Raw genomic sequence first — 23,240 nt, 5'->3', positions numbered from 1 at the left:
GCATTTTGACTTTGTGTTAACTGAAGAAAATCCTCGACACCTTGCTCAGGAGGCTGAGGTCTTTTGGAGTGCAGGGACCACTCCTGAGGACTTTCTATGACTGTGGTGGGATCAGCCATCTTCTATGGGATTGTCTGCTGGTCCAGTAGCATCACGGACAGGGACAGGAAGAGGATGGACTGACTGGTAAGGAGGGCCAGCTCTGTCCTGAGATGTCCCCTGGACTGGGTGAAGGTGGTGGGAAATGGGAGGATGATGGCTAAGCTGTCATCCATGTTGAACAACACGTCCAATCCCCTACAGGACACCCTGGCAGCACTGGGCAGCTCATTCAGTGAGCGGCTCCTCCACTCTCGCTGTGTGAAGGAGAGGTATCAAATCAAATCAAATCAGTCTTTATTTATATAGCGTCTTATACAATCAAAATTGTTTCAAGGCGCTTTCCAGAATATCGAAGTATCGAAGATCTTTCCTGCCGGCTGCTGTCAGACTGCACAATAAACATAATGCCCGCTAACACAATCTGAATATTATATATTATGATATGTATATTGTATTCACCCTCTGTACTATGTACAGGTATACAGGGGCCGAGTATCCATTTACTTGGATTATTGTAAAATAAATCCTCTTTGTCTATTCCAAATTCTATCCTATTTGATTTTATCTTATTTTTCTCGGCGTGCTCTTGCTGTTGTTGCACTGTAAATTTCCCCGTGTGGGACAATAAAGAATCTGAATCTATCATAGACAGACAAATTATCATACTTAGGGGGTCATCTAATCATTAGGTTAACATCTTAGCTGTGCTTTTATAGGCCAAGGCTGCCGGGGTCCGGAAACATGATCACCTGACAGGCCTCTGTCACCCCCCCACTGGGTCATGGTTTCCTCTCTGCTCCTCTCCTCTCCTCATCAAGTTGACCAGTTATACTGATTCTTGTGTAGTTTTTCTGCCCCCCCCCCCCCCCCCCCCCCCCCGCCCCGCCCCGCCCCCCTCCCGTAGTCATTTACAGGTATCGCCGAACTTCAGAGCTGTATGATGACCTCCGGCCCCGCTGACCTACTCGGCCGGCGGCTTGCATAAATAGTGTATTTTTGTATGTGTTTCTGTGCTCTGTACCCGTCCTCTCCTCTCCTCTCTATCCTCTACCTGTCCTCCCCCTTTCCTCTCTCTCTACCCAGCCGGCCATCAGCAGGAGGGTCCCTTTACATGAGCCTGGTCCTGCTCAAGGTTTCTTCCTGTTAAAGGGGAGTTTTTCCTTGCCACTGTTGCTTGTCTGGGGTTAGGCCCTGGGATTCTGGAAAGCACATTGAAACAATTTTGATTGTAAAAGACACTATATAAATAAAGATTGATTTGATTTGACACGAGGACAGTGGGAAAATGTCTTCCCCCTTCTTCCAGGATCTGCTCCCATCTATCTCTGAAGGCTACATCACCAGACGATTCTCCACCTCCACCCCCAGTTCCTGGCTCAAGCCTGTCACTCACTGCCGCACAGGTGAGGAACTAGATTAGGAAGATGAAAGGTGAGGATGGTAGCAGGTCTTGAACACATCAGATCCTGGGTCCTAAGAACCTGGACTGACTAGCTATGTGACATTGTCCAGCACATGTTCAACTTGAGTCTAAAGTCCCACAGCTGTAGAAAACATCCTGCCTGGTCAGGGTGCCCAAGTCCCCCCATCCAAAGAAGCTCAGAAGTGTGGTGGCACTGATGTCTCACCAGATAAAACTCTGGAGTGACACGTCGTGTGCCCACTGGTGGGCCCATCCATGGACACGCTGCAGTTTGGCATCATTTGAGCCAGTGATAGCCAGGAGCACTGTGAGAATCATGTTTGTTTGTTTTTTACTTCTCCAGAGCCTTCAACACCATCCAGCCCATCCTGCTGGCAGACAAATGGGAGTGGACCACCACCTTGCCACAGACTGCCGTTAGCTACTCTCACTCTGACTACCTCACCAACCAGCTATAGAGGGGTGGTGCACAGAAATGTGAGTCTGAGATGCTTTTCTGCTGCATTGGGGTGTTGCAGGGGAATCATCCTGACAACTCATCTTGCACCTCCAATGGCTCTGCGATCCTTGGTCTCATCACTGACGGAAATTATCAGGAGAACAGAGGACTGACACAACACTTTGTGATGTTGTTAAGCTTGGGGAGTTTATCATAAAGCCACAACATAACAAATTGAGACAAAATTGAAGTATGAAAAAAATTCAGATTGCAGAACAGGTGCATATTTAAAATATTTTTTCATTATACTTGTATATTATTATTTCCTCTCTCTTAAGATATTGGCTGCTAAAAACAAATATTTCCTTTTGAGGGGAAACAATTGTGGAATAGCAGATACACTGTGCCGTAATATTTGGGGGGAAAGGTGACCTCTTAGATGCATTAGATGCCGCTAGCAGATGCACCTCTATCACAGAAATCAATGAATTACCTATTTCCTAATTTGTGTTTTTACGATCGCTCACAATACATTAATATCATAATTCCTCTCAAAATTTGGACTAACAATATTTGAAATGAAACATAAATACCCGTTAAGGGACTGCTTTTTGGGAGCTACGCTGAAATGAGATTAGGGACCGCGACTGGAATTTGAATCGTGCGAAGGGAGGGCCAAGCGCTCATTGGTAAAATAACAACACGCTCCGAGTGCGCCGAGCAACCGGTATCCGGACGCTGATTGGCTCTGCTTGGAGGGGGCGGACTTTGAGCATGACTATATATATATATATTCTGCTCTCTGTCCATTTGCAAATGATTTCGGCTGTTATAGGCTGACGTCTTTTATCCAATGATTCACCACAGGGCTGACTTGAACTGTCACAACCATTCCCGCTCAGATAGCTGAGTGTCGCTTCCCATCCTAAGAGGAGCATCACTCAGAAGAGCAGGAAGATGGTCAACCCCGCGGAATGTGCCGTAGACGCAGAGAGCCTCATCTCAATCTCATTGATGAAGATTCACAACTCGAGGACGCAGAGAGGTGGTATCAAGCTGCACAAGAACCTGCTGGTCTCCTACGTGCTGCGCAACGCCCGCCAGGTCTATATCAAGGAGAAATACGCTGAGGTCTATCGGATGCAGCAGTACGAAGAAGTGATGGCAGTCTGCAACGAGATCGAAGAGCTGAACCCGCTAGAGACAGCCGCAGAGGACATGGACAACGGCGATCAGGCGAGGGGGGGTTGCTGTAGCGAAGAGTCGAGCCTGTGTGGTTCAGCGTGCCACCGAGACGCAGCGCATGCCCGTGCGCTGAGCGCTCTTCCCTGCTGCCCACGCCTAGAGGACGTCAGCAAGGAGCCAGAGAACCCTTATCACCGGAGCTGCTTTATGCAACCTTATCCCCTGTCGAACTGTGCCCAGTTCGTAACCAACGGTAGCGCACAGTGCACCAAAACCACGGTGCTGGATTTGGACACGCATGTGGTGACCACGGTAGAGAACGGCTACGTCCACGAGGACTGCTTTTGCGATTCGCCCCAATGTGGCCAAAACACACAGTCTACCACTAAGAAACGGAAAGTGGAGTTTAGCTGTTGTGTTTCCGACGCCGTGGACGTGTCGGATTTTATAGCAACGCGCAAACGGTTGAAGCGGGACGACTGTCCGTTCTCCAACCCGGACTACACGGACGCTTCCAACATTACCAATCTGATTTCCATCTTCGGCTCGGGCTTCTCTGGACTGCTGAGTCGACAGTCAGACATGGAACAGATCTGTAGCAAACAGGTCCTGGCAAGTCTTGGGGCATGGACCCGGGCCATCGTGGCGTTTTGAGGACAAATCTCTTCTCCACAAATCAACAGATCATAAACAAAGAAACACTGTTTTCAAGTTTACATACAATTCATGTAAAGCTAATATTCGATGATGTAGATGAAATGATCCCCTCGAAAATAGTGTGGTACACGCGTTTACAGAATGTGTAAGGAAGATTAAAGTAGTTCTACCTCAGAACACACCTTTGTCTTAGCCAGCCATTAATAACGCGAACATGGTCATTGGTATGCATTGACATTTCTGTTTCCTGTTGGAAACCAGCCTCATCATTTTTTTAAATCAACTTTATTTTTTTCAGGGAAAATAGAAAAGAAAAATAAATTTGAAAAAACCTATTTAAATTCGCATTTCAATGCCAACGTGTGCCATATTTGTTTTATAATACAACTAGATTTGCTGCCCTTGCCTTAAAATTCAGTGCACATTACTGCAAACTTTTGTCATAACCGGAAGGTAACCACATGTATGTTGGGGTTGTTTTTTTTTTTATTTGTTTGAATTATTTGTTTCTTTGAATGGACACTACACACTTCCTGGAAAATGTCTCATGTGAAAGCTCCTTCAGTTACATCTCTGTGGGCTTTTGCGAGTTGTCTGCTTCTCACCTGCACTTCAGTTTAGGAGTTTTGCATCCACTCAATCACAGTTGTCCTCACACACTAATTCATAACTCCTGGATTTTCTGATTTTAAAAAAATACCCTTTTAAGAAGGTTGTCCTTTTGTTTTAAAAAGGCAAATTTGTGATATGGCCGCAACCCATGCATTAGCAATATAAGCACTGTGTGTACCAAACTAAAGAAACTATTCTTTTCGTTAATTTGCATAAAACATATTTTGGTGTTATTGTATTTTTGTGCTTACTAAATTGTATATCACTGGGTAAAATTGTCCCAGAAAGTATTTGTTAAAAATTTATAATCTTGATTAAAAAGAATGAAGACTTTAATGTTGATGTACTTGTTTTTTTAATTTATTTATAAGTGATTAATTTATTCATTTTTAGTCTATAAAAGTAAAATAGTTAATAACTATCCCAGTTATTTAATACAACACTTGCATTAACACAAATCTTTAAAAAGTTGTTTTATTTTAAGGGTCACAGGGTTAAAAGGACCCTAAATAGTCAGAGTGTATTCATGTGTGTGGGGGTGATTTGAATAGCTTCTTCTCATGTTAGAAATACAAGGGACAACAACCCCCCAACTTGTTTTTTTAATCTGTTTACTTGTTTTATTTATCTACATGTTTATTCATCTGCATGCATCATATTCCCTCTAACTCACTCAATCCCACCAAGAGTGAGTGATGTTGTCTCTGCTTTGTGCCACTTGGTGGTGTTCTTTAAAATCAATGAATGAAGCTATCAGCAAGGCAGAGGCAGCTCCGTCTGATCTTCCCTCAGACTCTCGTCTCGGCTCCCCTGACACTTCCTCTGCTTTTCATCCTCAATCTCAAACACTTCACGTCCATCGGCACTGCTAGCTTCTCGTTGCTGTATGGCCATAACAACTCGTGATTTTTAGGGTGTGATAGAAGTGGCGAGGAGCTGTGATGCAATGCTAGTTCCAGTTATTCAGAAATGGGTTTCAGGAGGATTCAATGTCATTATCCATCTTTGAGCTAAGTGTGTGTTTTATGTACACGAGTTCCTCCATCTCAAGTTTAAAAGACCAACTCTGGTTTTGCTCCCTGTCTGGCTCTCTTCAGTAAGAATGGTGCAGCTGCATTATAATGGCTTTCATCTCTTTTATTGAACGTGTTGACTTTAGCTCAGGTGTAGTTGCTCCAGTAACTGGTCTGATACCAGGTCTCTCCGGAAGCTTTATCTTGGGCGTATGACTGTGAAGTTGTCGCAGGCCTATGGGTATGAATGGGAGTGTGGAGAAAATGCTGAACAGTGATATTTGGAGTGGTGACAAACAACCTGATGGGCACCACATGCAGGCCGTTTAACATATGAAGAGTTACATTATCCACTCTCACCTACTGGATTTTGCCAGGAAATTGCATCCAGTACAGATGAAAACACACATGTTGGTTTTGTCTAATTTTCTAATGCGCTTTCAAAACTCATTGACTAGGAATGTTTAGCAAAGCATCCTCTGATTGGACTTGTTTAGGAGAATTAGATAAGTCATCTGTTAAATAACAGGACTTGATGGTAAAAGTCTAATCATCCTCAAATCTCAGGGGGCAGTTTGTAAGATAAATGAATGAATTTATTCATGGATTTTCTAGATTGTGCATTAAAATAAATACATTAAAAAAAAATCTGTGCATCTGAAGAGCCTTTAGTGGTAAATATCAATAATACATTCAAAGCTCTGCATTTCATTTCTGAAGTTGAGTATTTTAACCAGTTGCTCACATCATTGATCACTTTATGCATGTTAATGGACAAGACCAGGTGGTGAGGCTGATGTGAGGGGGGTTGGGAGTAGCATGAGGATTGCTATGGGGGTGCTAGGAGGAGGAGGGGTGGACCATAGAGAGAACAGGGGGGTCACGAATGTAGGGTATAGGGTAAGTGATGGGCTGGAGAATAGGTGCAGACAGGAGGGAGGCAGGCTGTGGCAGTGGTCAGTACTGCTGGAGTCTGTTTATCGTCTGTGGGTTGTTCTTCCCTCATCATACATTTTGATTGGCTCATTATACTTTAACATATTTGAGCCCAAAACTACTTTTAAAAATAGTATTATGCACTTACTTTTTTTGACATTATAAATATGGTAAATGTGGTTATTCCACTAAAGAGGTTTCAAAAAGTGCACTTGTTCATTGTATGAAACCAAAATTGGGTCATATTCTTATCAGTAAATGTAAATACAATACAGAACACATCCAGATGTACTCATAATCCACTAATATTTGTATGAAACTATGTGTTAAACATCAAAACAATAGCACTTATTTGTTGACAAGAACAACATGCAGGACAGTAGGTTGTGCTCTAATTTGCATTCAGTGCAAAATATGAAGCATTTCATTAGCATAATTAAATATATGAAGCATGACCTCACCTCTTTTTGTCTGGATATAGTTAACGTTGTCCATTTATAGAAAATTTTATTTGGGACGGATGGACGGATAGACAGATAGATAGATAGACAGATAGATGCCAAGTCAATTGCTGAATTGATCATTAACTACAATTGTTTTAAGTCTACTTACTTCCAATTAAGTAAATTAAATGTTAAGTCTTTATGATGCCCACTAAGGTAGATTTTAGGTAGTATACATTTATTTATGCTCTAGAAAGCCTTTTTTTTACTCAAATGTTTGAGTTGAACAGTAAGTCTCACACCTTAATGAGCTGCTTCATGCAGGCATCTGCTACATGAGGGGGATTTCCACATCACTTTGCAAGAGGACTCCTTCAGCTGTGGATATGGAGTTCCCCTTCATCATGGTAACCAAAGCCTCACTACCAAACCAACCCTTGCATGGAAAAGTACTTCAAACATCAAGACTACTGTAGCATTTACCATTATCTTCCCACATTAAGACTGCATCTGTCGCCCTCCTTCATTTACAGCTGATAAGAGCAGTGTTCAACAGAAGCAGCTTATGTCCTCTAACCTATATCAGAATCAGTCTGTTTGATCCGTGAGTGAAATATATAAAAATATTTAATATTAATATTTAATTAATATTTAAGCTCATTATCACCACAAAGAAATTATCAAGACCCCTAAATATAAAAGCCCTCTTTTTGGTGGATACCAGGTCAATTTAAAAGCTCATTTTGAGCGATATTTAAATTTCCTTGCAATAATTTATGTCAACAGCCAAACACGCTGATGTCAAATATAACATTTTAATCACAACACAGCGAAATGAAGATGATCAACAGTGAATACTGGTGTACACTCTTTGACATGAGCAGTTAGCCTGATGCTAATATTCCAAAGACTATTGCTTTCCCTCAACAAATAGAGCATCTAAATAAACTTCAACTGTAAAACAAGGTCATCAGATAGTTAATGAACAATGAAAATTCTTTAGGATTAACAAGACAAATGCCAAAAAAAAGCTTTCCTTCTCTTAAATTAAAAAAAGGACACACAAAGATCATGTAGTAATTTCTACAAATTACTAGCTACCTAACAATAAACCACAAAATCTGAATTTCACTCACGTGGAAAAGAGCTCCACAGCAAAAACATATCCACATTGAAGACGATGGAGGACATTTCTGACATAAATGTCAAGGTTTACATCAGATTTAAACCCATAGACTCCAGGCCTTGACAAGCTTTTAATCGTGGCTAACTTAAATGGTAAAGGAAAAGTTTCAACCTTTAAAATAAATCTGTGTATGAAATCTGAAAGAAATAAAGCAAACAGGTACATTTTCAAATGGAGCCACGTCATACAAATATGAGGAAAAAACTATAAAAATGCTCAAAATCAAACATGGTCTCCCACCTCATCGGCTGCTTTTACATGAGGAATGACCAATAAGTTTTCTAACCACATGTAGCTGATGATGGAATTGTGTTATTCCTGTTTTGTTTATATTTGCAGGAGATACCAGAGAAAAAGGGAAAACTTAGGATTTTGGTCTTTCCTCCACATGAGCAGCAGGATGCCATGGCTTTACTGGCTGGATGGACAGCAGGCTGCCAAATTTGAAGTGTTGTATCACTGGGAACTTCTCCAAACACTGGATGCAAGCAAGAAAGCAGAAAAGATGCTGAGTTATTCCCAGGATTAAAGGTAATTCAAGACAAAACTGCAAAGGCATGAAAGATTCCCAAAGTGAAAAATAAAACAAAAGAAATAAAATAACAGAACATTTGAGAAGCATTTGAGATACATGTTGCCTTTAAACTCCATGTTTGCAACTGTTGTTCTTTGTCTTAGTTTAGCGATGGCTAACTCCTGGTTTAGAAAGTTACTTGCCTCAACGCTGGCCCAGAATGAACATCTGACTTTAGATCATAGTTATATAATCCAAAGTATTGCAGTGTCGTTGTTTTAATAGTTTTATTCACTTGGATACAGAGATATCATTTCATTGCCAGTATGTATTGCAGAATTAAAGATTAAAGCTGACTTAACTTGACTATGAGCAGAATTTCAGCATTTAATTATCTTAAATATTTTTCTCTCCCCATTTTTTGTCCTCAAACTGGTTTCAAGAATTTGCCAGTCTTTTTAATCTTGCACTCACTGTCAGAACAGGTAAAGACAAAGAAACAGACCACTAGATAAGTCTGTCAGGGCTCCTGAGTTGCACCTTTTCTAACAGAAATGGTTGATTTGACTCTTTCCAGCTTTAGAAAAAGTTCTCTGTGTAAAACCTTGAGAGGGGCCAGAAAAGGGAGAGAGGAATGTGAGTCTGCTGATGGCTGCTCCAGGCTCAGTAGAAGGTCGGGACATAGGGAGGGTAGGATTTAATGGAAGGAGCACAGGGAGGGGGAGGCAGACAGCTTGGCCCCTCAGCTCTTTGGAAGACTCACAGACTGCTCTGGAAACACAGGATGTGGGCATGCAGGCGGGGAGATTGGGTTTAGACACCCCCCCACCCCCCACCCCTCTCTCTCTCTCTCACACACACACACACACACACACACACACACACACACACATTCCCTCCATTCCTCTCTTAACCCTTTCCTGTCTGCTGTCTATGACCCAGAGAACGCATTCATAAAAAACAGCCATCAGCACCAAACTGAGTGAGTTTGGTTTTCTGATCAAATCCAGTTTACATGGAAGATTTTTTTTTTTTTTTTTTTACAAGTTATATAACTTGAACATTTCTGATGGGAAACAGCTTCTTGGTGAAGACATTTTTTATTTTTAATGTAAAAGCTACAACAGTGAGCTAAGCAGTACACATTGTGACAAATTAGTAAACTGCCAAAATGTATGGTTAATATGGGCAAAAAACAAGCAAAAAACTTTAATCAAGTGGTTGTGAGCTGTTATTTCTAGGTATGAAAACACTTAATTTACAGTAGATATATACATGAATGTGCTCCAGAACCCATTAGACAGTGTGTCTAATACTTTGTAAAAATGCCAATAGTATTAGGATTAGACAACAACTAGAACAGTAAATGTGTGATGAGTATTCTTATCATTTCCCCTTCTGTGCATACTCAGCGATTCAAATTATGCTCACCTCAACAGTTACTGTTCAACAATTGTATAATATGAATTAAAAACACAATTTATGGTGGAATCCTGACATGGTATCACATAATAAGAACACCCAATGTTTTGTTTAACCAGTTACACAAGAGTCACAGTTAGCACCTACTGCCCAACACTGGTCAGTAGCACTGAGATAACGCTGATCACTCGTACCTCTGCTCTGTACATTTTAATCAGACCCTGATTGATTTTGGACCAGGAAGGAACAGCACTGATGTTCCACAGCTGGTTGGAGTGTTCAGCAAATGGGCCCGTCTTCATCTACAGAACACAACATAGAAGCAAATTATACAGAACAGAAAAATAATGCCTGGAATAAGTAATAAATCAAACTGTACACAATCAGAGTTACACACAATATCCTGTATACAAATGTTTGTATAGGAAAGAGGGTTTTATAAATGTACACACACATATCTTTGGCTCCATTTGTACAATACATGCTATAATCCAACCGGATCTACTTGAAAATAAGAGAATGTCTTCCTTGTTTCCATTCTAATGAAATTTGATATTTCAAAGGAATAAATCTCTTAATAATTCAGTGTAAACTTATATTCTTCACACACATATACCAAAAAGTAACACAGAAATTTACTAAATTAAATTGGCCTCTTGGTAGATTCAGTAGTTCTGAAATAATGTATTTCACTTCAGAAAAATGTCAATGAGGAAAAAAGCCGATTCAGAAAGCCTGTGACAACAATGAACATTGGAAATGAGAATATGTTGATGTCTGGACTGACACCAAAATAGTGAAAATATAAAGAAGAGCAGTCACAAAACTGAAAAGCACAAACATCTACATTCATAAATGCATGAATAAAGTGTGAACTATTCACTGTTCTCTCGTGGAATTTTTTCCCGAGAGACAGAACAACTCAAAGCCAGACCCTGGGGCATCAATCTGACAGCCCCTCCTTCTTCCATCCCCCTCCCTGCACAGCTCGAGACATGTTCCAGGACTTCGCATGAGAGCACATGGGGGAAGGGCACGATGGAGGGAGGGGATGGGGTGGAGACAGACCATATTCCCTCGAGGAAATAGTGATTCAGAGCAGTTGTGGGGAAGGAAATGACTCATGTTGAGGACAACATGCTCGCACAGACACAGAGCTCTGGATGAATTTTAGAAAAGAAATATCATATATTGATGGAAGTACTTTGTTGTACGTACAGAGCTTATTCACGTAGGAGACTTTTCTGAGCACCAGTAACAAAGAAGAAGTACATTAAACACATTTGTAAAGGCAGAATAATAGGAGAGATCTTTATCTCATCTTTAGTCTCAACGCTTTTCTTGCCAAATTCTTTTCAGCCTACCCTCACCGGCCATTTATTAGGTTCACCTTGCTAGTAAAATGTTGGAGAGTTGCTGCAGCTCTGTTAATGTGAATTTCCTCCTCCACCATATCCCCAAGGTGATCTGCTGGACTGAGATCTGGTGACTGAGGAGGCCACTGGAGTACAGTCAACCCATTGTCCTGGTCCAGAAACCAGTTAGAGATGATCTGAGCTTTGTGACAGGGTGCATCACCCTGCTGGAAGTGGTTTAGCCCATCTTCTTTAAGCTTTTCATGTGTTGTGCCTTCAGAGATGGTGTTCTATGTTCCTTGATCATGGATATTTGAGAAACAGTTGCCTTTCTGCCTTCTGAACCAGTCTGCCCAGTCTCCCCTGACCTCTCACATCAACATGGCATTTTCATCCACACAACTGCTGCTGAGATGGTTGTGTTGTAAAAATACCAGTAGCTCAGCAGGTTCTGAAATACTCAGCCCGTCTGGTCGTGCCAGACAGGCTGTCTTGAAGCCATTCTCTAACCCATTCTGATGCTGGTTGCAGGTTGTCTTGACCACGTCTAAATGCATAAATGCCTTTTGCTGCATCCATGTGATTGACTGATTTGATATTTGTGCAAATGAACAGGTGAACTGAACAAAGTGGACACACAGACATTTGACTTCATCTTCCAGTTGATGGCTTTGATAATATTTGCTAATGTTAATGCCTGTAACATGTTTTATAAAGCTGGGACAGGAGCACATTTGTAGGTGGAATTTTCGGTACTTCACATGTTCTCTTTTTTTTAGCTTGCAAAGATACTTATATAAATCAACTAGAAAATGACTTCATAACAAAGTAACACAAAACAGGTTAGTTTCCTTTGATCTGATTCTGTTGATTCATTGTTGACTGTGCAGGAAGACAAATACCGGTAGTGTCTGGAGGTCAGGAGTATCTGCTATTGAAACATCAGTTTGACACATTTTAACAACAGCATTATATCTTCATGAAGGTGCTAGATTCAACCAGAAAAGGTTTCATGTTTTAAATCTTAAAACAGTTTATTATTTGGAGATCAATTTTAAAAAGTAAGTATAAAACAAGAAACAAAGTAACAAGAAAAACAAAAGTGAAAGAACCCTGCAGAGGTTCTTTCTGACAACACTAGCATCCATTCATGACTATAAAGGGGAGGGAGGGAGGAAAACAACAGAAGTGGCAGGAGGAGGCACAGGAAAAAGAGGAGGTGCTCCTAATTGAGGAGGAGGAAAAGGATGTAGCTGCTGCAACAAACACTCTTCTCTACGTACTTCCCTCCCCTCCTTTTCCTCTAGAACTTATAACAAAGCACATAGTTCCTGCTTTGGCCCTTTCCCAACAATGTCCATCTGCATCCCTGCCTTCCTTTTCCAAAATGGAACTAGAATTCTGTCAGCCAAGTAGCAATTTCATATGTTAAACTGTGTTTGTACATTCAAATGTTTATCTTAAAACTAGGAGTAAAAGGAAGTATTTTTAAAAGATAGCAGGACCTACAGTAATGAAACATCAGGGCACACCATTACTCACTTCTTTAGTGAAAAAGCTCATACATGCCTGATCCTGCTTTTATAGAAAGTAATTTCACTGTAGGTAACCCACATACAGTTACATTTGTTTTAGTCATTAAACACAAGAGATCAACGCAAAAGCATTTTCTAAAGAAAGAGTTCATCTATCCTACCCCTTCATGGCCCCTTTGGCTGGCATAACTTTGTTGAGAAGATTCTTTGCTATCAGTTCGGCTCTTCTTCTCAACACGGAATGATTTAAGCTGCAAGCTGTTAAAATGCTGAATCTTTGATGGCGGCCGGGTCCAGCATCCCTAAACCGTGACACTTGCACCTCCATGTTTTACATTTGGTATGAGCCTTTGTTCCTTGAAGGATGTTTACACCAAACATGTCCTGTTTTCTGGAGTCCCAATAAATCCATTCTAGATTATTAACAAAGGATTACTGCAAAATTCCATGTAATTGTCCACATTCTCTTTAGCAAACATCATGTCAGACAGCTAAGCAACCTTTGCATGAAAGTAAAGCTGGTGCAGTCTTGCAGAGCATCTTGCTGTCACACAGATCTCGCTGAGACAGTCAGAACTAGGAATATTACCAGTTGTTTTGAATGTCCTTCACTTTGAGACAGTCGGGAACAATGAGAAGTACATGTCTTTTACTAAAATAGGCCAAGCCGGCTTCAAAATGCTGAGAAACATTATTCCAATCACATGCACCTGATGAGAACATGCACACAAATGTGTCATACTGTTTTAAGCAGTTGACATAATTGCTCACCAGAATTTTCATTTCATTTCAAACTTTGGTTCGAGTGAAAGATCAATTCTTAGTCCCCCATTTTGTTTAGTTACATATCTCTGAGGAATGTGAAAGTTGATATTAAAAATCAATATGTCCAATTGACCATTCTTTCACAGGACTGCACATTTTTCCTATAAATATGTCCTTTACTGTTGCTGCACAGTAGAGGAACAAGTAATGGATGAAGCTTTCAACTTTATTTTCAAAAATGTGTGACATTTTCGTTCTGATGCATCACCACAGTCCTCACATGCACCTTGAATATGTGTTACTAAGATGTTGATTGAGATGTTTATTCCTTCTGCAGAGCATGAGCATGGTTCATTGCCATGACCACCACATACAGTACATCATAGCTAACAATCACAGCTAAAGTTCCAAAAGGCCAGAAAATCTGTCAGATGTTCAAAAACACCAACAAAACTGATGTTTGGGGTTTTTTAGTGCTGGGTCAAAGTTACTGGAACAACATTTAGGATCACACAAGAAGTTCACTGAAAAGAAGATAAAAATAAAGTGATTGTCTTCCTTTTCCCACCTCATTTATGAACTTGATGCAATCCAAAAACATGTAGTCCTGATGATGTTCGTTAACTACTTTTCCATCAATAAAGTGTCGAGGCTCCAGTGTTAGATGATCTAAAAGGAGAACGCACAATTAGGAGTCACAAGCAGTGGATATTAATTTATAATTTGAATTAATATTTTTTTTAATATGGAGCTCTCATAGCTGTGATAGCAAGATCTATTTCAACTGGATTTGGAATCAACTCAGGAAGTGTTGTATTGCAGACACACAGCCATTCTGAACTCTTTGTGCCCATGAACCAGCCCACATGATTTTGTCTGTGCTAAAAAGCTTTTGTAACAGCTCTAACAGTGAATATTCAGTCTACTCTTTGCCATTTTAGCAGGAGATTTATCTAAAAGCTACTTCAGCCTGATACATACAAAGCTATGATGCATAATTATGTCTTCTGCACCATAAGAGAAAATTATACACTGATCTCACAGCTCCTGAGAACTCAGAAGAGTCATGAAGTAGGCATTACGTACACAGCCATATTGTATATCAAGACATATATAGACTTGAATCTGCCAGTAATAAATCTTTGTCTTACTTTTTAACACTGCTTTTGATATAAAGTTAGTTGTCAGAAAACAGAGTGCATTGCAATTTATGTCTGGTGCAGCATCTAGTCAGGGGTCCATGTTGACCCCTGTCTACCACTAAAAGCACCAACAACGGGCATGACAGCATCAGCATCAGCATTGCAGATGTCAGAGCAGATGTCCTCTCTGAAAAATCACATTTTCTCTTCTATCCAGTGGGTCACCAGGTGTGTGTGCTTGAATTGGAAACATGTGACACGGGGATGCATTATAGGTGGAGGGTCAGCTGGCAGAGACAGTGTGATGCTTTGGCTCTGGTGTCTTTCAGCAGGATAGTTTACCCTGCCACAAAGCAAAAATGGTACAAGGAACATTTTGAGGATAGTGTCCACTTGGCCTCCAACTGGTACATAGGCCCTCGTGGCAACGAAGGAACGTTTGTCTTCTTAACTGCTTTTTCCCTTTTGGGGTCATGGGGAAGGTACGCATGGCTAAAGGCAGGTCCACCCCTGGATGATTCAGGGGTTGTTGGTGGGTTTGGTACCTTGCTCAAGGGTAACCTGGCAGTGTTTTTTTCTGTGCTGGGCCTTGAACAAGGAACCCTCTGCTTCTATGCCCAGTACCCCAACAGACTGGGCTGCCACCCACATCCTCCTTGCAACTAAAAGGACTTAAAAGATCTGCTGCTAACAGGATGGTGCCTGATAACACAGCACACCTTTGTAGCGTTCATTCTGCACTGGGGTTATTGTTGCAGCAAAAGCTAATTGTTTTTAACGAGGGTTTAACTGATGTGTTGGAGTCAGTCTCTCACCTACAAACTGGGAACTTCCCCAGATGAAGGGCAAGAACTGGAAATCATCCAGTCCCCACACACCCTGACTCCCAGCTGGCTCCATTCTGTATGTCTTCTGCAGTTTTCGCATCACTGACAGATAACTGCAAATAAATGCACAGATTTTAGTGGGACAGAGAATACAAATGGACTGGTTTATTCTGGGACATGAACCAAATACTCTAGAGTAGAAAGGTCTGAAATTAAATAAATATGCAAGTTATTTCTACAGCTCAGTTCAGAGTCAATGCTCCACTCCCGATGCTACAAAAACAACAAATTTTGACTTAGTTCAGACACATGTTGAAGGGAGTCAGAAAAACCTTCTACCAATTACAGAGCCAGTCTGGAGATGGGAACGCATTTTATATATTTCATGTCAGCTTCACTACATGTTACATTCTGCACATCTTAAAAAGAGCTCATTTGGAAATGATTACTCTAGTATTGAAAAACTGTAATTTGATGAAAACATTAAAGGGAGAGGCAAATGTTATGCAAAGGTCCTTAAGAGCTTTCCAAGAACTTTGTGGAAAAAGTCCTAGAAAAATACCACGAAGCTGAAGTGACATTATCTTGATGGTGCTGAAAAGACAGGAGCCTACCTGGTAAAGACCTTAAATACCATGGCCAGTTGATCCTCAGTCCCAAGAGCTCCAATTTTACAGAGGCAGCAGAGGAAAGCAGCAAAAGCAGCTTCATGACCTGCAGAAACATTAGTTCTACCATAAACACGACTTGATCACTTACCACTTTACTTTTTCAACAACATTTGAAACAAAGCTGAAGGATTCATTTTGGAATCCAAAAAATTCTGAAGACCACAACATAAGAAAAAGAAAGAGCACTTAATTGGTCTCCTCGTGTTTATTTACTATTTTTCTGATTTCTGAACTTGTCTTGTTGACTTTTAGATTGTGAAAAAGTGAAGCAGAGGTGTCAAAGACACATGATCCGGTTACCTGTTCCGTAGTCTATTCTGGTGGCATTGCCCACAGACTCTTTCAAGTAGACGGCAATCTCTGGAGCTGCAGCACATTTATCAGGAGGAAGCACAGCTGACACCAAGGACTCTGCTTCCTTCTCACACGCACGCACACACACACACACGCACGCGCGCGCGCACACACACACACACACGTTCAATTATTGATTAATCCAGTCAGTTTTCTATATTGTACAGAGTGAATTTTTTGCAGACTGAAAAAGTGTCACAAAGATTGCCTTAAAGTTCCAACTGTGCACAAAATCACACATCACAAAAAAATGGTATTCAGATAGTAATTGTTCAACAAATCTACATAAGAATTTATGCTGCAATTTAGACCTTATTTAAGAGTACAAATAACATAAAAACAATACCTTTCAACTGAGACTGCAAACATGCACAGATTTAGTAGGATTTACAAGACAAAATAATTTTAAAAACCCAAACCTTAATATCTAACTATAACAATAATGTACACAACTTATCAACGTCATAAAAATGTAATAAAAGATTAGATTCCACCCTTTTCCTTTTTAATTGTTTATTAGCTGCTGCTTTCAATCAATTTATCAATTTTCATCCACTGTAAAGAAATAGACATTAAACTGTTACAAAACAAAAAACATACAAGTCTGAAGTCATTTACGTAAGTAAAACTGTGCACATATTGACATGGTATCTATCGCCACCTATTGTTCAAGGCAACACATGAACGATGTCACGAAATCATTGAAAATTAATTTGTCTTGATCGATATTGAGTTTGGGTATTTGTGTTATTGTTGTTGTTGTTTTGTTGAATTTAAATGACATTAGATTTTCTCCAGTGATAAATATAAAAACTAACTCTACAAAATGCATTAGATAGTAATTCATCTGTTAACAGGCTGGCAAAAATTCAAACACACTATCTTACCTTGGCAGCATGCTGAACATTGAATTCATTTTTAAAAGTGACACTTGATGAGGAACTCCAGATACTCAAGTATATGTATTAAAAACTGAAAACATGAGTTTTGCCAATGTCCCCTTTAAAGGGAAGTGTTGAAAAAATGAATGGAATACTTGACTTTCTTGTGACATAGCTGAGGATGTGTGTACTCACCTGATCTAGCTTGCTGAACCAGGTTCTGTAGGCCTTATTACCAAATCGTGATGGCTGGTCGACAGGAGGAGTCTCATCTATCCATTTATCCAGAGTCCCCAAAAGCTCGAGTAACTTCTGTATCGTCTGTAGCAAATGGAACAGTCATATTCAGAACTGCCAACTTGGAAGTGTTATATTAACATATTTCGGTGAAGTGTGTAATCGAATAGTGGCTTCAACGTGAATTCAGAAGACTGAATTTTGATTACTGATTAAATGTTCCTTCAGCCTCCAATTTATAAAAGTCAGTAGTTAAAAGTCGCAGTGAGAACATTTAGATTCTGATAATAAGGAAAAAATAAATACCTCTGTCACTTTGTATTCACACGTCAGCTTCTTTCCCTTCACTACTTTATTCAGAGACAGGATAAAGCCCATGTAGTCAGCATATGCCTGCAAAGAAGGATATTTTCAATCACACACACAGTGTTGGAAGAAACTGAATGCTCCCTCCATGATGGCTTATTTCTTTTGCATGCTTAAATGTTTGATTGTTTTTGATTGACACTTTAAATTAGACAGGATCAAGGGATATCCCAGTAAATGCAAAATGAAAGTTTTTAACCAAATTGTTTAATTCTATTTAGAAGAAGATAATCATACCTACCTGCCTTGGGTGGCATCAACAGTTTGCACTAATGAGTGTTTGACACTGCTGTAGAGAAATGATGGCCCACTCTTTTTAGCAGAATTATCTTCATACGGTTATATTTGGAGAGTTTTCTGGGATGACCAGCCTGTTTACCTCTCAGCCACACATCCTCCATCTTCCTTGCCTTTTTATTTAGGTCTTAAAAATATTTAAATCTTCGTTCCGTTTTCTCCCGCTTATCCGGATCCGGGTCGCGGGGGCAGCAGCTTCAGGAGGGATGCCCAGACAGCCCTCTCCCCGGCCACTTGCATCAGCTCCTCCGGGGGAACCCCCAGCCGCTCCGAAGCCAGGCGAGAGATGTAATCTCTCCACCTAGTCCTGGGCCGGCCACGAGGCTGCCTCCCGGTGGGACATGTCCGGAACACCTCTAAAGGGAGGCATCCGGAAGGCATCCTAGCCAGATGCACGAGCCACCCCAACTGACTCCTCTCGATGTGGAGAAGCAGCGGCTCTACTCCGAGCTCCTCCCGGATGTCCGAGCTTCACACCCTATCTCTAAAGTTGAGCCCGACTAACCTGCGGAGGAAACTCATTTCAGCCGCGATCTCGTTCTTTCGGTCATCACCCAGCGTTGATGGCCATAGGTGAGGACTGGGACGTAGATTGACCGGTAAATTGAGAGCTTTGCCTTCCGGCTCAGCTCCTTCTTCATCACAACGGATCGGTTAAGCGCCTGCATCACTGCTGACGCCGCTCCGATCCGCCTGTCGATCTCACGTTCCATCCTACCCTCACTCGTGAACAAGATCCCGAGATACTTGAACTCCTCCACCTGGGGCAGGACCTCCTCCCCAACCCGGAGAAGGCACTCTACCTTTTTCCAAGCGAGGACCATGGACTCTGACTTGGAGGTGCTGATCCGCATCCCTGCCGCTTCACACTTGGTCGCAAACCGTCCCAGCATTTGATGGAGGTCCCTGTTCGATGGCACCAGAAGAACTATGTCATCTGCAAAAAGCAGTGATGAGATCTTCCGCCCACGAAATTGACACCCTCCACTCCCCGGCTGCGCCTAGAAATTCTGTCCATAAAAGTTATGAACAGAACCGGTGACAAAGGGCAGCCCTGGCGGAGTCCAACCCTCACTGGGAACGAGTCCAACTTACAACCGGCTATCTGGACCAAGCTCCTGCTCCTTTGGTACAGGGACTGGACGGCCCTTATCAAGGGACCTTCCACCCCATACTCCCGGAACACCCCCCACAGAATGCTCCTGGGGACCCGGTCATAAGCCTTTTCCAAGTCCACAAAGCACATGTGGACTGGTTGGGCAAACTCCCAACGCCCCTCAAGCACCCCAGCAAGGGTAAAGAGCTGATCCGTGGTTCCACGACCGGGGCGAAACCCGCATTGTTCCTCCTTGATCAGAGGTTCGACTATCAGTCTAATCCTCTTTTCCAGCACCCTGGCATAGACTTTCCCAGGGAGGCTGAGGAGTGTGATCCCCCTATAGTTGGAACACACCCTCTGGTCCCCATTCTTAAAAATAGGGACCACCACCCCGGTCTGCCAGTCCAAGGGCACTGCCCCCGATGTCCACGTAATGTTGCAGATGCATGTCAACCAGGACAGCCCTACAACATCCAGAGCCTTAAGATACCCCGGGCGGATCTCATCCGCTTCCGAAGCTCCGCCGCCAGGCAGCTGTTTCACTACCTCGGCAACTTCCGCACCGAAAATTGGATGGTCCACCTCCAGGTCATCCGACTCTGTTACACCTTGAGGATACGTGTTGGTAGGATTGAGGAGCTCCTGGAAGTATTCCTTCCACCGCCGGATAATTGCCCCAGGAGACGTCACCAGCTCCCCACATACACTTAACACAGTGTGGGCGAGTTGCCGCCTGCCGCCCCTAAGGCGCCGGACAGTTTGCCAGAATCTTCTCGGAGCAGACCATATTTAAATGTTCACACATTTAAATATTTTGCTGCTCAGCTGTGTCTCAGCCATGCGGATTGATCTCCGAAAGGAACACCAAATGTTTTTACTCCCTATTTTTCATACCATATGCAACCATATCAGATGTGTTGTCCATTGAAAATGAATAGGGACAATGTGTTGATAGTTACAGAGATATAAGAGGCCACTCTCCTGGCTCTAGGTATTTCCTCTCAAAATAATAAAGGTCTATTGCATTTTCATAAAGTTCCAAACGACACCAATCAAAATTTTAACATGCTCCCTCTCTCTCATTCCATCTCTCTTTCTCTGTTGTTCATTAAAATGTGCAATGAATCAATGAATAATTGCAAATACATATTTCATCTTCATAAATTTATTCATTTCAATAGTTGCACAATCATCTACGTGATGCTGCTGTGTGTGACAGGACCTGTGACAGGACCTGTGACACAGCAGAGTTCTGCTCCCAAACAAGCACAACATGTGGCCCAGTGGTTAAAGGTCAGGATGTGTGGTCTCGGGGTAAAAGGTTAATGCCAATTGGATTTAAGTCTGGACTCTGTGACAAGTCCATTGCAAACGCTCCATATTATACTTTTTTTTTTTTGTTTAAGCCAATATTGTCATTACCTGAGATTGTTTCCATTTCCCCATGTCAGTCACCATATTGATCTCTTTCCTGGGTATCATGAAGGTTTCAGTGACATTCGGGGCATCATCTTCAGGGGTGGCTTCTAAATAAGATTAACAAGGTGTATTCAATAAATGAATAATTACGGCAACCACTGATCTCCAACATACTGTATATATTAGAATTGATACCTGTGAATAGCAAAACATGATAAAGCTGCAGAGTGCACACATTCAGATAAACCTTGACAAGACAAAAAGATTATTTGCTTTAGACACAAATGCATTAACCCCAACAGAGAGGAAAAGCATAAATGTCATTTGTGCAACCACGCACAATTATGTTATGAATAGAATGTAAATTTGATAGATTTCCCCGTTTTTGTAGGAAATTTTTAGGTGTACTGAATGCAGGACGCAACTGCGATTAATTTGTTTTAAAGCACGTATCTATTTTTTTTCTACTTAGAATACTACAAACAAAACCATGCAAAACAAAGATTTCAACAGGATTCTGAAACAGCACAGGAATGGTCAAGAAGCTCTTCGTTACGTCTGATCTCGCAAATCGCTCCATCGTCCGGATGTTGCCCAAACTCACTGTACAGACGCTACACAACATCACAACAGTTTTAATATTTCTTTAGTCCTGCACATCTTACTTTTAGAATGATTAAGGCGAACAACTATGAGTTGGCATACACGCATACAACAAGAAAAATACTAATAATTAAAGAATTCCATTTTGTCGTGAGAGCCTACCAATCGAATGAAAACAATCGAATGTAAATGCAATTAACTTGTTAATTCGGCGCGGCGCCTCTCAACTTTACCTGAATTATCCTTCGTTTCCGCCATAGTTGTGTTTTCTCTCTTCGTCGTTGGTGAAAGTCATTTTCTTATCAAGAACGTATTACTGCCCCCTGCAGTAAATACGACATAAGCATATTTGTTCTAAGGTTGTAAGATATAGAAAATGAATGTGTTTGTCATAGTTTGACAAAAAGGATAACAAAGACGAGTATTTTGGTAAATACATTTCTGTGTTAGTTATCAGTCTCTCAGTCTGTCATAGAAGTTAAATGATAATTGATATGGTACATTTAAAATATAAAACTACCTTATTGGATAGTAGTATAACTGAATATCTATCTTTCTCTAGTCTTTTTTACTCTTTTTTTCTGGGGTTCTGCACAGGATCTCAGCTGTTCCTAGGACTGTGCTCTTCTGGACAGCGATCACTGATGTGGTTCCTGGTATCTGTTGGAGCCATCTACTCAGTTTGGGGATTACTGCCCCTAGTGTCCCAATCACTATTGGGACCACTGTTGCCTTCACACCCCACATTCTCTCTATCTCCTCTTTCAGCCCTTGGTCCTTCTCCAGCCTCTCGTGTTCCTTCTTTCTGAAGTTGCTATCACTTGGGATTGCTACATCTATCACCACCACTCTCTTCTGGTGTTTATCTACCACCACTATGTCAGGCTGATTGGCCACCACCATCTTGTCAGTCTGGATCTGGAAGTCCCACAGGATCTTGGCTTGCTTGTTCTCCAGCACTTTCGGGGGTGTCTCCCCCTGGACCCTGGGACCTCCAGTCCAAACTCAGTGCAGATGTTCCTGTACACTATGCCACCCACCTGGTTATGCCGCTCCATGTATGCCTTGCCTGCCAACATCTTGCACCCTGCTGTGATATTCTGGACTGTCTCAGGGGCTTCTCCACACAACCTACACCTGGGATCTTGTCTGGTGTGGTATGGTATATATAAACAGTGAGGAGAGTAATGGTAAGAACAAAAAGAGTATGGAGAAGACACTGTCAGTCACTTGGTAGAAATGCAGCATTGGAAAGAGTCTGGGCTATGATAAAAAGGGTAATACAACAAAAATAGGGATAATCAGTTATGAAAATGTATTAGTGTTGTTATTATTATTATTATTAGTAGTAGTAGTAGTAATAGTAGTAGTAGTAGTAGTAGTAGTAGTAGTAGTAGTAGTAGTAGTGTTATTATTACAATAATAATAGATAATAATAGAGAGGACAAGGAGAAAGCAGAACTGTCACAAACATTTTCTATAGGTACACAGAACAAAAAATCTGAGCAATAAAGAGTAAGAAAGCAGGAGTATTAGAAACTACTTAAGTGTTACAAGGCTAAGAAGAATGTAGAAATGTTAATATTGAGATGACAAAAATGACAAAAGCGACAAATGACAAAACTGAATAGGCAAAACTAAAAAAAAAAAAAACCAAAAAAAAAACCCTCGGTGCTTACATTGACAATGCTCCACAAACAGATTAATACACATCTTATCATGTAATGTAAGTAATTTTTTATCACTAATCTAAAACG

At 41.3% G+C, this 23,240-nt stretch overlaps 2 protein-coding genes across 2 annotated transcripts; one reads left to right on the top strand and one right to left on the bottom strand.

The window, feature by feature from the left end:
* Positions 1-2,779: 2,779 nt before the first annotated feature.
* On the top strand, positions 2,780-4,754 carry ier5l (immediate early response 5-like). The gene has a single exon (XM_057018678.1). It carries the CDS (start codon positions 2,922-2,924, stop codon positions 3,801-3,803), a length of 882 nt encoding a protein of 293 aa, XP_056874658.1. The 5' UTR covers positions 2,780-2,921; the 3' UTR covers positions 3,804-4,754.
* Positions 4,755-7,611: 2,857 nt separating this feature from the next.
* ptpa (protein phosphatase 2 phosphatase activator) lies at positions 7,612-21,856 on the bottom strand. Its single transcript, XM_057018677.1, has 10 exons — positions 21,717-21,856; positions 20,884-20,987; positions 18,006-18,092; positions 17,658-17,783; positions 16,528-16,645; positions 16,171-16,270; positions 15,545-15,669; positions 14,156-14,256; positions 10,127-10,234; positions 7,612-8,474 (listed from the first exon to the last, which is right to left on the bottom strand). Exons 1-10 carry the CDS (start codon positions 21,739-21,741, stop codon positions 8,361-8,363), a joined length of 1,008 nt encoding a protein of 335 aa, XP_056874657.1. The 5' UTR covers positions 21,742-21,856; the 3' UTR covers positions 7,612-8,360.
* Between the last annotated feature and the right edge of the window lie 1,384 nt (positions 21,857-23,240).

The sequence above is a fragment of the Takifugu flavidus genome, chromosome 20 (genome assembly GCF_003711565.1).
Source record: "Takifugu flavidus isolate HTHZ2018 chromosome 20, ASM371156v2, whole genome shotgun sequence".
NCBI classification, from domain to species: Eukaryota; Metazoa; Chordata; class Actinopteri; order Tetraodontiformes; family Tetraodontidae; genus Takifugu; species Takifugu flavidus.
The sequence above is the reverse complement of the archived record's forward strand: the minus strand, read 5'-3'. Positions and strand labels throughout refer to the sequence as shown.

Bases quoted from the DNA above. Each gene is read 5' to 3' on its own strand.
- ier5l (XM_057018678.1), top strand. From the start codon at position 2,922: ATGGTCAACCCCGCGGAATGTGCCGTAGACGCAGAGAGCCTCATCTCA.
- ptpa (XM_057018677.1), bottom strand. From the start codon at position 21,741: ATGGCGGAAACGAAGGATAATTCAG. The intron at 20,988-21,716 runs GTAAAGTTGAGA...AATCTTATTTAG, and splicing joins GGAAACGAAGGATAATTCAG to AAGCCACCCCTGAAGATGAT. The intron at 15,670-16,170 runs GTAGGCTCCTGT...ATTTATTTGCAG, and splicing joins GTATTTAAGGTCTTTACCAG to TTATCTGTCAGTGATGCGAA.